Raw genomic sequence first — 14,038 nt, 5'->3', positions numbered from 1 at the left:
GTCTAGTATTACAGCAGCTAACTGTTGTATTTTCATGCCATGAACTTCTGTTTTATCTGACTACTGATTTTTTCCCCCTCTCGTGATCAAAACCATTGCATGTCAACAAAGTTTGTTACGCAACTACACATGATACAGACTAAATATGGTAATATAAAAACACCATTGCTGCCTGCCTGGACAGTATGTTCACCATCAAAGCACCAACCCTAAGACTGGTATTTTAAGTGCCATAATGCTGTCAACATCCATCCGCAGCTAGGACATTATGTGAATTTATGCAGTGTGAGGAGAATATGAAAAAAGACAACAAGCATTTGGACACTAAATTTAGGCGAAAACAGTAAAATAGAGTCAGGTTCCCTGCCCAACCACACATGTCAGGATGTGACCACACATGCCCTATTTTAAGTCTCTGTATTGTTTCTTTATTTTTTCAGTGAACCCATCATAGTTAAGTGGCAATAAAAGCTAATCAGTTCAGTTTCCTGCCTCATGTGTGCGAAAGGGCTTGACTTTAAACCAAAGAGTAGATCTTCCCCCCTCAAACCACTTGTTGACTTAGTAGTGTTGTAGTTACTAAGTTGCTAATCGCTGGGGTGCACCTCTAAAATAAAATGTGTGTGTATAGCAACTGTCAAAACATATTCAGCTTTTGAAATGCTAGCTCATCATTAGTTGCAGGGAATCAGTGCTAATAGTGTTCTTTTTCATGTTAGGGGCAATACCTAATGTTTTCTGGCCTTGGCACTGTAGTCAGAGCACAGTGCTCTGTTAGTAAATCATTTCTTTCCATCAGTGTTTACCACCACAAAGCTAAACACTTACCAGGCTGTGGTATAAACAAAACAACCCCAGCAGGAGTGGTATTATGGGAGAAAACAACAGAGGGAGAGGTAAGGTGGGGGATTGGAGGGAGGTCTTTATCCTCCTCCTTTTTCCAAATGTCTGTTTAATGTTTGATTTTCTCCTCCCTTCTTCCTTTTTGTCTACAATTCTGATTCATTCATGTTTGGCATTATTATTTCAGGGAGGCGACCAGACAGCCACTGTGCTCACTCTGTGCGCCATGATGGACTTTAATTTGATGCAGGAGACATGCCAACTGGCCATCCGGGACGTAGGTGGCCTTGAAGTCCTCATTAACTTGCTGGATACAGATGAAGTCAAATGCAAAGTGAGTATCTGTGCCAAAGCTGGACCTGGATGGCCTGCAGGCATGAACAGAGCCGGCCGTATGTGCCAGCCCGTGTTTTAGTTACAGAAACACTAGTGCTCGGTAGAGAGCGTGCCTTTAAAGACACAGGGTAGCAATTATTCTCCAGTATGCCTAATGACATGTGTGGGTGCTTTTTAACCTGCTTTTATTACGGCTTTTTGTCCTGTCTATTTTTAGTGGAAATGTGGGTGAATGTTTGGCTACTAGATATCGCTGTTCATGTACTCTCTCAGTACAGATGGAGACCTCATGTTGGCACAGTCACACAGAAATTACAGGTTTGTTTCCATAAAACAAACCTATCATTTTTAAATTATCATACTGATTGTGAATGTTTGGTTTATGATTAGATTGGATCTCTGAAAATCCTGAGAAGGATTAGTCACAACTTGCAAATCCGTCGGGCCATTGTTGACATGGGAGGCCTGCAGAGCATTGTTAAGATTTTGGACTCAACAGTCAAAGACCTGAAGGCCTTAGCCGCCGAGACCATTGCCAACGTGGCCAGGTTCCGCAGAGCAAGGAGAGCTGTCAGGCAATATGGCGGTATCAAGAAACTGGTGAGTATAAGCACAGAAAACATGTATAACTGATAAACAAAAAGTCTGTGCTGCCAACAGAAAGTGCAGCAGTAGAGAAAACTGCAGACAAGAGGCTGATCTTTCTGTATTGGCATTAATGACAAAATGTTATGTCCTACAGTGGCATATTTTCCATTAAAAGACTTCTCTGCTTATGTCTGTGTCAGCTTCTTTATGATTAAGTACAAGCATTTTTGTACTTACTGTAACCACAGACATCCTGATATTACCATTACTATTTGCTTTCTGTTTAAAGTGTAAAACACATGTCTATCCTTTGCTGAACTATGTTTTGATGCACAGCAAATCAATCACCCATGCCTTCATGCCTTTTCACACTGTATGTAATTGCCAGATAGTGGCCCATCCATCCTTTCATCACCCAGTCTTTGAAACACCAGAGCGGGTGCTTGGGTAAAAACAGATAGAATGTCCCCTACATCCTCTGACCTGCATTCATGTTTGTTGACAGAGGGACCTGTGATTAAAGCCTCCGTGCCTTGTATATTTTCCTCAGCCCCAAATCGGATGTTCTCATGTGCAAGTCACTCACGGAGGCAGATTAATTTCACGTTATGCTACGAGACCACCTTTGAACTGTGCAGTGTGTATAGCTTTGCCTGCTAAGTCTCACTAGCCAGGAACTATGGATTAGAACACTGAATGATGGCCATAAACCGTCACACTGGGCTTTTCAGGCCTAACATCAACATCCATCCTGACAGTTTTCCACTCCTAGCATCTCTGGCTTTTTCATCCTCGCAGACCCAGTGGTAATAGAATTTTAATTACACCCTTAATCACAGCCAACAACTTGCTACTCCCATCTGGAACCATGCATTATCACCGCAATCCAGTAACTTTTCAGAGTGAATGTATGTCAAGTTCACTGAGTTTATTTAAATGTGTGCATACTGCTATTGAGGTTTTCTGCTTAAACACGTGTGGTCTGTCTGCTTGTCTGCGCGCATTTTAATGTACAAAAAGTGTTTGTTTATCCACATGTAATTCAGTGTGCCTTGTCTCTCTGATCAGGTAAAGCTGCTGGACTGTGTCCCTAATTTAGCCAGCCTGACTGCAAAGCAGGAGAAGGATGTAGAGGTGGCCCGCTGTGGGGCTTTAGCACTCTGGAGCTGCAGCAAGAGTACCAAGAACAAGGAGGCCATCCGTAAGGCTGGGGGCATCCCTCTGCTGGGACGGCTGCTCAAGTCTCCACATGAGAACATGCTTATCCCTGTGGTGGGCACCCTGCAGGAGTGTGCCTCTGAGGTGAGGCTGCCCACACATATTGTAATTGATGTGGTACAAGTTTTCAAGCCAGAAACCTCAAAGTCTGATGTTATAAGACAGTTGTAAAATGCTGCTATGAAATGAAATGAAATATAAACATATAATCTAAATAATGTACAATGAGTATATGAAAGGATAAATCTAGTGACATTCTATGTTTTTCCTATTGTCAACAAACTACATACATGGTCTGAAATATATTAATTTGCAGCTGAGAATAGTCTCCAACAAATGCAATATTTACTTCTGTTTGAGTAACATTTACTAAAAACTACAGCGCCCAACTTTTCGAGGAAATCTGAGGCTTTCTAAAATATGAAACTACATAGTTTTGCCCTGCTACTAAAGACTTACATCTTCAGACAAGGGTGAATGTACCACAGACAGGATAAGTAAGTCAGAAAGTATTGAGAGATGAACTAACAAATTGTTGGTTTTGGTTTTCTAATGGAATTTGCAGACAGTAAAAAAAAAACCAAAAACACCAGCCTTATTCTGAGAATGAGAATGACATAAAAGATGTTTAGAATACACAAAAATCTGAAATACTTGAGGTTTGAAATTAAAGATAAAAGTATGATAGTTGCCATATATAACAAATGAGAATTAAAAGTAATAGTACATACTAATATGCAATGTGATTATATATGAATTCATGTTCATGTGGTCCGTTAATTGTTGTGTCACTACAGGAAAGCTACAGGATTGCCATTCAAACTGAGGGCATGATCAAGGATTTGGTCGAAAACCTCAGCAGCGACAACGACAAGCTACAAATGCACTGCGCCAGTGCAATCTTTAAGGTACCTGTTTTACTTGCCTCTGCATTGAGTCCACACATGTTCAGAAGAGGAAAAAAAGATATAGAGTTTTTCTTAGACTTCTTTGTTTCCTAATTAGACCCAGACGAGGAATTAATTTCGATCTTGACCCTGTGTTTTGCTTTGCAGTGTGCAGAGGACAAGCAAACCCGTGACCTGGTGCGTAAATACAAAGGTCTGCAGCCACTGGCTTCACTGCTGAGCAAAGCGGACAACAAGCAGCTCCTGGCTGCCGCCACCGGGGCCATCTGGAAGTGTTCCATCAGCATGGAGAATGTGGCTAAGTATGGCAGGGACTCAGGGTCTCACCTTATTACCTCTCATTAACGCACACAAGAACACCCACACAAGCTTAACATAGCAGAGATACACAACACACTGCAGCCATATCTTCAGAGATGTATGACTATGTGTTTGTAATTAGTGGTAACAGATTAGTATGACTTTGACAAATCACTTGCTGTACAGAGGAACAGCAATCTAATGAGCTTCCCTCTAGAGGGGAGTTAATAGCAATTATGCATTTCATCCACATGTGCCCATAACTTTTGGGAAATGTGTTTGAGCTGATGTGGTTAACAGCAGTCTTACTGTATATGAAAACAGTCATAGCAGCAGAGGATACAAAACACAAAGGCTTCAGCCGACTTGCGTGCATTGGTGTCGTCATGCCATCATGACATACGCTACTTAATGGGGAGCTCTCATTCATTCATGGCTAGTTGTGTCACTTTTTCCACTTGCATGCTGTTGTCATATCTCACTTTGCTTTACCATTGTGTCTAGTTGGAGTGATTATTTGTGCAAAATGTAAAGTTTTGTATGGATTCTATTAGCTCTGATCTTTTTTTGTGAGAGTTTGCCGCTGCAATTCATTCCTTTCCACTGTTAACAAAGGATGAAGTAAATGTGCTGATTTTATAGATTTCAGTGATGTCTTAGTCAAGGCCTGTCAGTATTAAACCAAAGTAGGCATACTGAAAGAATCAGCCTTGAGATGGTGATGGTGATTTTTTTTAATGTCAGAAGACGCAGGCTGACAGAGCCTTTAATCATTTGTCATGTAAGGCAGAGGTTTATTTAAGTGTCATTTTGCCTGGTTCCTTCAGCAGTGACATTTTTGGAATGGTTTTTGACTTGTACTTCAGTGTTAGACGACTTTTAGGTCAGTCATTTTCCCTCGAAAATAAATAATGCCCGGAGAGCGTGCCCTGGCAGCTTGATACATTTCCACCACTGCTCCCTTGAAAGAATGATTTAGCTGTATTTATTTTCTTATTCAGTGTGAGGCTGTGGACATAAGTTATAACCCACATGCACTGATTTAATACCTTGGTAACATATTAATTAATTCAGAATCTTTTTTCTGCAGTGTAGCCAAGAAACTGATAAGACATTGTCTTTTATGATCAATGTTTTATTTTTTATGATTAAGACTTTTTTAGAGTTTTTGCTGAGGTGAAATTATGTGAAAATGCTTTTCCTCTGACTCAGAAACGCTGGATAGTTCAAATTGCAGTAGAATTCTAAAAATAACAAGAAAAAGGCTCAGTAGCACTCACGTGGATCTTTCTGCACTTCATATATCATAACTGACAGAATGATATCCTACATTTAAAGTCTAAGTTAAGTCCTCCCAACTGGAGCTGTCTGCTGCCACATCGAGTTAAGCGAGGATTCCTTTACAGAAGCAGAAACATGACAACAACGTTCTTTTATAGCAAGATGGACAGATCACTGCCTCCTTAACTGACATCATGAGGTCATTTGGTGACATTTATTTAAATGATTAATTTAAAAAAAGTTGCATGACTGTTTATGCCATACACAAACAGCTGTACACAACCAAGCTTTAAAACACCTATCCACTGGATTCTTAATACAATCTTCACAAAAAAACATCCTTAAAAATAGCAAAACTGGCACAGATTTGGGAACCTTCTGACTGCAGCTTGGCGTGGTGATAAAACAAGTTAACCGCACTGGCTATGAGTAATGTGGCAGCTTAATACACTTGGTGCTAGTACAGGCCTTGTGCCACATGTAATTACTTGTCACACTGTTGCTATGTAAAATAGTTCTACTACTACTGATAATAGCAATAATGGAAATAATTGTAATGATGCCATTTATCACTTGTACACCACATTTAGTGACACTTCATTTACAAACACTAAAAAACAGTTTGGTTGCCCTCACTCTAAATTTAACATGTCACAAAGGTATCTCAGTGAGAGTACCAAATATGAATAGAGTTCTCATTTTGTATTTTCTTTCCTGTGTATGTTGTGTTTTATTTAGTTTTTTGGATGATGTGGGCAGTTAGGTGTGAATGAAGGTGAAATTTGGCCACCTCTTCACGAGGAAACCAGCATGATGCAGAGCAAATGTTTTTAATGCACACTTAAATGTGTAAGTGGATCTGTTTTTTCATACTCTCTGGGGCTTATTTGAATCACTTAAAATGTCTAGGTCAGGAAAAGCTTGGAGTGAAGTGACCGAGCCATTACTGTCAAAAAGGAAAGGCTGCTAATGGTAACAGGGTTTTAGGGGCATGCGCTCATTTCAGAATCAATCATAGGCTGAGTAGTGTACTGAAATGAAAATCATTTTGGAATATATTTTGCAACAGCAATAATGAGAGGCAGAGGGTACATTTTTCCTCTTTTCTTTCATTAAGTACATAGTCAAATGAAACAGACCTTGTAGTCCATTACAAACAGCATGATTTTTTCTTTCATGTTGTTGATGTTCTGCGTGGTCTGGACAGTATAGGGGTCGGAGGAGGGACCTCCACTTAAGACAAGTAGCAGCATGTGTTAGCCATTTTCCTGATTAATGATGCATCAAAATGAGAGATGATTGATGCCCTGAAATATAATTACATTCATAACTTAAGTGTGTTTGTTTAAAGACCACATCGTCACAAGCGTATGTTTTTCGTAGGACTTCGAATATTACAGAGAGGTCCATACCTGGGCCAAGGTTATATGTACTAGGAAAAAGCCTTTCTAAGTCCTGTTTGGAAACACTGAAACATTATTTTGTGCAGATTTATGAATGCATTGATATGTGGCCCCTTGAGCCTGTATACCGAGGTGTTATGGACACACAAAAATGCTGTAAAAAGCCTTAACAAAAGACTGAGGGAATAACTTTGCAATGGAAAGTCACGACTGCCAAGTCTCGGACTGTATTTGCCAGCACAGTAATGTTTGGGGTCAAGATTGTGGGGTTCGCTTCCAATTACTGACTACCCCTCCATCTTACCTCTGTTCCAGCCCTATGATGAGCAGACCATAATTGCCTACCCAAATGATACTTCTCATTACCTCACAAAGCTCTATGCTCACCCAAGTGATTCATTGCTCTACTGTTTCATTTCAAATGAAACAGATCTATCTGTCTGTTAAATTTCAAGTTGAATGAGCTACTGTCTCTCTCTGCATGGTCAATGCTAAATGTCTTACAGGTTCTTCTCTCAGTATCCCTGAAATGTCTTACTTTCTCTTTGGCTTGCCTGAAAACCCTAGTTAGTATAAAAAGCAGCATTTAAGCTTTCTGCACTTAGTTAAATGTGTGACTAGTCCAGATGAATGAGAAAAGGAAAAGGCAGACAATCAATCATAAAAGTCTGCTGCACAGAAGCCCCGTTGTGGTTCCTGTGTCTTCTGACAGTCTTTAATAGGCTTCCAGTTGTGTGAATCCCAGTGTGTGAGTAGAAGCTGATTCAGGCAGCTTTGTGTAATGTTACACTTGCCATCACGTAATTGCTTTAGTTGGGATTGGCTTAACAAAAATAGACATGACTTACCATTCATTTATCAAGAGTTATGTCTGTGATTACAAGATAATTCTACTGTAGTCAACTGCAGATGACACTTCAGTGATGGCATAGGAAAACCATTGTTTTTCTTTATGGTGAATTTCACTGAAGTTAACTTTGGCAGCTCCTCTGTTCATTAGCAGTGTTTTCACTTGCAAGAATAGGCTGTGTGTCAGTGGACCCTGACCAAAACCAAATGACCTTGGCCATCTACAATAGCTTACGAACCGTGATGCCAGCAACCGTAACTGTGAATAAAAACAGTCGTAGAACTTAACTGTACATCAGAGGTTTGTTGAGGTTTTTTGTGACCGCGTTATATCCCTTTTAAATGTTTACTATAGTTTACCACTCTATAGCACTGGAAAACAAGGCAAAATCACAGCAAAAGAGGGAGGGAGAGTTTCCAAGCCACAGCAAAGCTTTGGTCATGCAAACTACGTACAAGGGGCATCTGTGAGCAGCCGTGGGAAAACTGCCTGTACTGCTGGGTTACATTAAGTGATCTGTGCCCATGTGGCTGAAGGCACTGTAGTTGCTACATGTCACTTAGTCAGCTGACATTTTTAGCCATGCTAGCGGTATGGCTCGCTAATGTCAGTCTGTTTGTCCATCTGTCTGTCCGTCTGTCTGTCCACCACTTTAGTCTATACTGGATCTGATTGCCATGAAATCTGGTACAGACGTTCATGGTGCCCAGAGGACAAAACCTAACGACATAAGTAATCTTCTGAATTATCCTCTAGCACCACCATGACGTCAAAGTTTTCACTTATCCAGTGAAATAGCTTAACATCTACCTGATGATTGTGGTTTAGAGTGAAATCTCTTAACAAATATTGGATGGATTATGAAATTTGGTTCAGGCATTCATGCCCCCCCTCAGGATGAATTGTAATAACTTTGGTGATACATCTGGCACCATCATTAGGTCAAAATTTTATTTTTTCCAATACTTTGGTTTATGAACAAAACCTGCAAAAGTAATGAATTAATTATGCATTAATGGCCAATCTGCCTCAGCTATACTTTGTGTTTCATGCTAATTAGCAAATGTTAGCTTGCTAAACTTCAGAACTAAAGATTTGTGAACATGGTAACCAGTATACCCTCTAAACATCGGCATGTTCACATTGTGATTGTGAACATGTTAGCAAGCCGATGTTAGCATTTAGCTCAAAGCACCACTGTACTTAAGTGCGCCTTAAGTTGGCTGTTAGCAGGCCTGTTGACTCTCATTTAAAAAGTCTTATTTCAATTCAAAACAATATGATTAGCTAATATGATGCATGGCCCTCTTCCTCTTCTCCACCCTTGGAAGGTTTCAGGAATACAAAGCCCTGGAGACCCTGGTTCGCCTGCTGACTGATCAGCCTGAAGAAGTCCTGGTCAATGTAGTGGGAGCCTTGGGAGAATTTGCCCAGATACCTGCTAACAAGGCCACCATCCGCAAGTGTGGAGGCATCAAGCCACTTGTCAACCTGCTCACTGGAACAAACCAGGCAAGTTGAAGGGTAATCTTGTCTTTACATTTTTTTAAAATATATTTGCATGTGCTTCTGTTGTAATTCATGCTTTTAATTTGTGTAATTTAACCAGGCGCTGCTTGTAAACGTAACCAAGGCAGTAGGTGCCTGTGCCACAGATAAGGATAACATGGCGTAAGTCTCTGTCTGTTTCTTCCTATGCACCCAACCAGCTAACATGGTCTTTGACATTTACACTACAGTTAACACAAGGCAAACAGCCTCATGTAAGGAGTCTCTTAAAATGTGATTAGTGGCTTACTCACTGTCATTACTGAATTAGCTCCTAACACATATCCTTGGCCATGTATTGATGTCACACTGTATGTTTTGACAAGGGAATGACATGATCTCCCGGATCCAAACATAGTATCATTAACCTGTCATGGGCTGATGCTTAAAGAAATCTATGTTCTTTTAATTTGCAATTATGATGGTAGGTTTCTCTTTCATCCTCAGCTTAATGACAGATTTTAAAAGCTTTGTTTATTGTACCTGCTGTGTTAAATATGGTTGTGGTTTAATTCCCAGTGTTTTACTATAGCTTTGCGGTCACTGTCAGGACTTAGGCTGGTCAGACGAACATACCTAAAGCCCTGCCCTGTCCAAGACTACATGGCTGGGAAAACACAGTGAACCACAGTCCAGAGCAGTCTTTGTTCTGTGTTCATTTAACCTCACCCTCAATACTGGAGAACATTGTGGAGCTTCCATCTGTGCCTCGTTGCTTTTACAAGGTTGTTATGGACTACAAAACCCTTCTTAATTTGCACTGGACACAAATACAACTTAATGTCAGAGCTCTCATTGTTAGTTAGCTGTTAATGCTATCATATGAGCCTTTTACATTTCTTGGGAAGCAAAAACCAAGGGGCTCCATAAAAAGTGAAGCATGTCAAAATAAAGTCTCTAACTGTTAAACTTCACACAAGAGGAGAACTGTTTTAACGTCAGTTCATCATGTTCTCCATGTTTTCTCACAGTAGGTATATTTAGGCCAGACCATGTAATCATTCAGCCTTAACACTCAGCTGTAAAACAGAAAGTTCTTATTTCAACGGCCGCTTTTTGTATGTTTTGTGGTGATGGCTTATTTTGAGACATGTATGTGTACAGTAGTTTGCTGAGCAATTAACATAATTCACATTTGATTGTTTCCTGCTCTAACCCAACACTGTCCGGAGCTGTTTTTTAGATTCCCTGTGATTAGACAGTGTTTAGCTTGCTAACAAATATGATGATGTATCCATATTCCTGTTGTTACCACACATTTAACTACAACATTCCTGTCAGTTAACATGACTTCATTTTACCAACAAAACCCTTTTCTCAAATACCACCTTATCTTCATCAGCGCAATCATTCTCTCATCATCATTCTGATGCAAGTCATCCATAACTACTGAAAGCCCAAAACAAACACTGATCACTTTCAAGTTTTCCATGAAATACTCATATGTTTGTTTTCATTCTCAACCAGTAGGCAGCGTGTGGTTAATGACATAGCACTTCCTCCAATGAATCCTGTGTAGCTACAAGAGCGAACACACGTTGTTTAATGCCTCCAGGGTTTGTGGTCTCCTCCTCTAATCCATCACTGTCAGCTGCAACTTCATTGCTAATCTGTTTCATACCTGCTTCATGAGAAGACGGAGCTGTTTTGGCGGATGATATGACGCTTCACTTTTTGTTTTTGGTCCGGATTTAAGAGGCCCCGCAGACTGGAATCTGATGTTATGATCCCTCTAGACTGATTTATGTGCAAACGGAAGACAGATGGTGCAGGGGACGTCCCTGATGAGTGTTCGCTCTTTGCCAGTCACAGAGATACTGTGATTAGGGAGTGTTTAAGTAATTATGACAGCATTCAATGTCGGCCTTGTTGGTGGAAGCACACATGGGGAACACGTTACATGTTATTTATACCAGACAACGGGTGCACTGTGGCGTAATTCTTTGGGTCCCAGACCCTGACTGCAGTTTTGACTACAGTCATGTATACGGCCTGAAATACAGCTCATGCTTAAGTAAACTTCACTCAGACCCAATGAAATATAGAGCGACCTGTCTGTGGCTCTGTTTGATTTGGAAAGAGGTCCTCTTTTTGGCTCTGGTTGAAAAACAAGCCACCAACATAAAGTGTAAGTTTGTCTCAGTTTCTATTTATAAATCCATGTATGAAGCACTATACGCAGATATATGCCAGTTAACCTCTGGCCCTAGCATCCCCAAGCACTTCTATAGAGAGTGATTTGAGTGAACACACACTGTGTGGGTTTCAGGCCTGGAGAGGAAGCGAGCAGGACTGAATACAAGTTCAATCAGGAGAGACATAGTGAATGAAGTAAAGATAATTGTTTATTATGACAGATGATGATAGAGTGAGAGTGAGAGAATGTTTGGCGCTTAAACTCTACAGGGAGATTTATAATCAAGGGGCATCAGCCCTGAGCAGCAGCATAATAAATCCTCCCATGGAGTCCAGACACTGGTGGTGGTGGCGGCTGACGATTTCTACTGAGACTGATAAGACTGATGAAGCTGATGAAGTGGTGAAACTGATGAATCTGCAAAGACAAGGAGGTGATGGGGAGGCGGAGCAGCACGCAGCAGCATGAATGCACTAAAGGCAGAGAGAAAGAGAGAAACATATTTAAAAAGACAGCAGCAAGATGATAGGCTAACAATGGAGGTTTGTCGCTGTGTTATTGGATAGATGTGAACAGCTCATAACTCAATTGAGAGCCCCAGACAATGACTGTAAGGGAATTATGAGTGAGCATGCGTCAGAGGTATAAACACCAGGATAAAATGAGAAATATAAATACACGCCTATGCATGCAAAAGATAATCTTCCTGAATTAAATTTTGCTAGAGCTCCATTTGTGATGAAAAGCCAATGCTGAAATTGATCGATCCTATGATCCTACTTGGCAGCAGTTGTGTTGAGCCTGCTGCTGGTCAGACTGATACAGCCAGCGAGAGAGAGAGAGAGAAACAAACATAATGAAAAAGTTGCAATCTTTTAAATCTTTCAAGCATGAAATTATGGTTAATGAAAGATTTGCATGAACACTTTTTCTGTCTTGCTTATTATTTCCTTGTTCATTCCTTTCTCTTTTTTTCTTCTCTCTCTTCTCACACCACTTTTCTGTCTCCTTACAGAATCATTGACCAGCTTGATGGAGTCCGCCTGGTGTGGTCCTTGTTGAAAAACCCTAGTGCAGATGTTCAGTCCAGCGCTGCATGGGCCCTTTGTCCATGTATTGAGAATGCAAAGGTACAGTGAAGTACAGAGCTTTTTGTCACTTCTTCACGACATAAAGTACATTTGTCTTCTGCCTCCGTCCTGTGTCTCTGCATGTGAAGCACACCAGAGGCACATTGATAGCCTGAGGTCTGCAGAGTTTGTGTCGTTTCAGAATAAAGAGTTATCTGAGAGTTAGATCCCACTCACAGAACAGAAGCTTGCTTATATCACCGTGCTTGTCTCCCGAGCTCTCCCTCCAACCTGCTGCTGGGAGGTTAGCAGGGGCAGAGCTGTGTCAGAGGAGGCTTACATGAACCATGGGCTAATATGAAGCAGAGAAGCCTCCTTGGCACACTGGGATTGGTGAATTGGGAAGCAGGCAGGGAGAAAGACCGAGTAATATCCTGTGGCATGGCTTCTTATTCCCCAGCTGAAAATCTTCCCTCAACATGCTACTAGTTACAGAGGCACACGATCCAGGCATAGAGCAGAGGGTACCAGACAGTTTTCTCCTGTGATCCCGCTTGTTTAATGAAAACACAGCAAATATGGCTTGCAAAAGAACCGCAGCATGGCCTGCTATCAAGAACCATTGATATAACTTATATAACTTTAGCTATAAAAGAGATGAAAATAAACAGGTTGGCGCTCTATAAAAGTCATGGGCTCTTTTATGCCATTATTGCAGGACGTTAGCCCGGCATTACACAGCAATGTTGTCAATCAACTCTAATTTCAGTTACACATCAGCAGGTCTTTCATCCCCTGAGTACTTGTATCGTTTCCAAATACAAACGTAATTTCGTTCTATTAGATTATCGCTGTGATTAAGGTAAACAGCTTGTCAGTGAGACAATCTGGTTAAGCTTAAACAGATATATTGGGCCCAGGCAGGTGTCTTGGGGGTGAAGCCCTTTTCTTTTTTTGCTGGCTGGAATTTCTCTGGCCTACAAGTGTAGCGAAAATGATGCATGGCAACCATATGGAGGGAGAAGGGGGACGGCGGACCTACTATTGAGGGCTAACAAAGTTTGACAATGTTTGTCTGGACGTCAGAGTGCCAATTTTGAGGGAAATTCATGAACATGCTTTTTGGGTGATTTTTCTGAGACGGGGGCAATGACAAGAGCTAAATAGTGCTCTTTGCCCATCGAGTTGAGGAACCTGATACAGCTGCTTCAGTGCAGTCGTTATTTAGATAAAAACACCATGTGGTTTGAGTTAGCAGTTCCATAGCGGATTTATGAGAGAGCCGTGGTATAAATGCATCTGCTGGATGCTCCACACTGCTGCCCCACAGACACAAAAACGCTGTACTCCATGCCCACAGGTCCACATCTTTAATACACTTAGTATCATACAAGTACTATAAAGGCTTAATAGTGAATCATTCAATTATCTTTTTTCTTCAATCAAGGAGGTGGAACCCTCTCGGTCACACGTAATGGGGTGTATCATTAATCTGTCTGGACACAGAGGAACATTTGGATGCTTGATTTATTTTTCCTTTACATAGTAGCCATGTA

General features: G+C 40.9%; 1 protein-coding gene across 1 annotated transcript in view; it reads left to right on the top strand.

The window, feature by feature from the left end:
• Positions 1-14,038, top strand: part of odad2 (outer dynein arm docking complex subunit 2) — a 38,487-nt gene that overhangs the window by 16,234 nt on the left and 8,215 nt on the right. The window contains exons 11-18 of the mRNA XM_067578199.1: positions 1,031-1,177; positions 1,570-1,779; positions 2,836-3,069; positions 3,783-3,893; positions 4,041-4,195; positions 9,059-9,239; positions 9,337-9,398; positions 12,428-12,542. Coding sequence (XP_067434300.1) covers positions 1,031-1,177; positions 1,570-1,779; positions 2,836-3,069; positions 3,783-3,893; positions 4,041-4,195; positions 9,059-9,239; positions 9,337-9,398; positions 12,428-12,542 — 1,215 coding nt within the window. The remainder of the gene's footprint in view (positions 1-1,030; positions 1,178-1,569; positions 1,780-2,835; positions 3,070-3,782; positions 3,894-4,040; positions 4,196-9,058; positions 9,240-9,336; positions 9,399-12,427; positions 12,543-14,038) is intronic.

The sequence above is a fragment of the Thunnus thynnus genome, chromosome 21 (assembly GCF_963924715.1).
Source record: "Thunnus thynnus chromosome 21, fThuThy2.1, whole genome shotgun sequence".
NCBI classification, from domain to species: domain Eukaryota; kingdom Metazoa; phylum Chordata; class Actinopteri; order Scombriformes; family Scombridae; genus Thunnus; species Thunnus thynnus.
The sequence above is the reverse complement of the archived record's forward strand: the minus strand, read 5'-3'. Positions and strand labels throughout refer to the sequence as shown.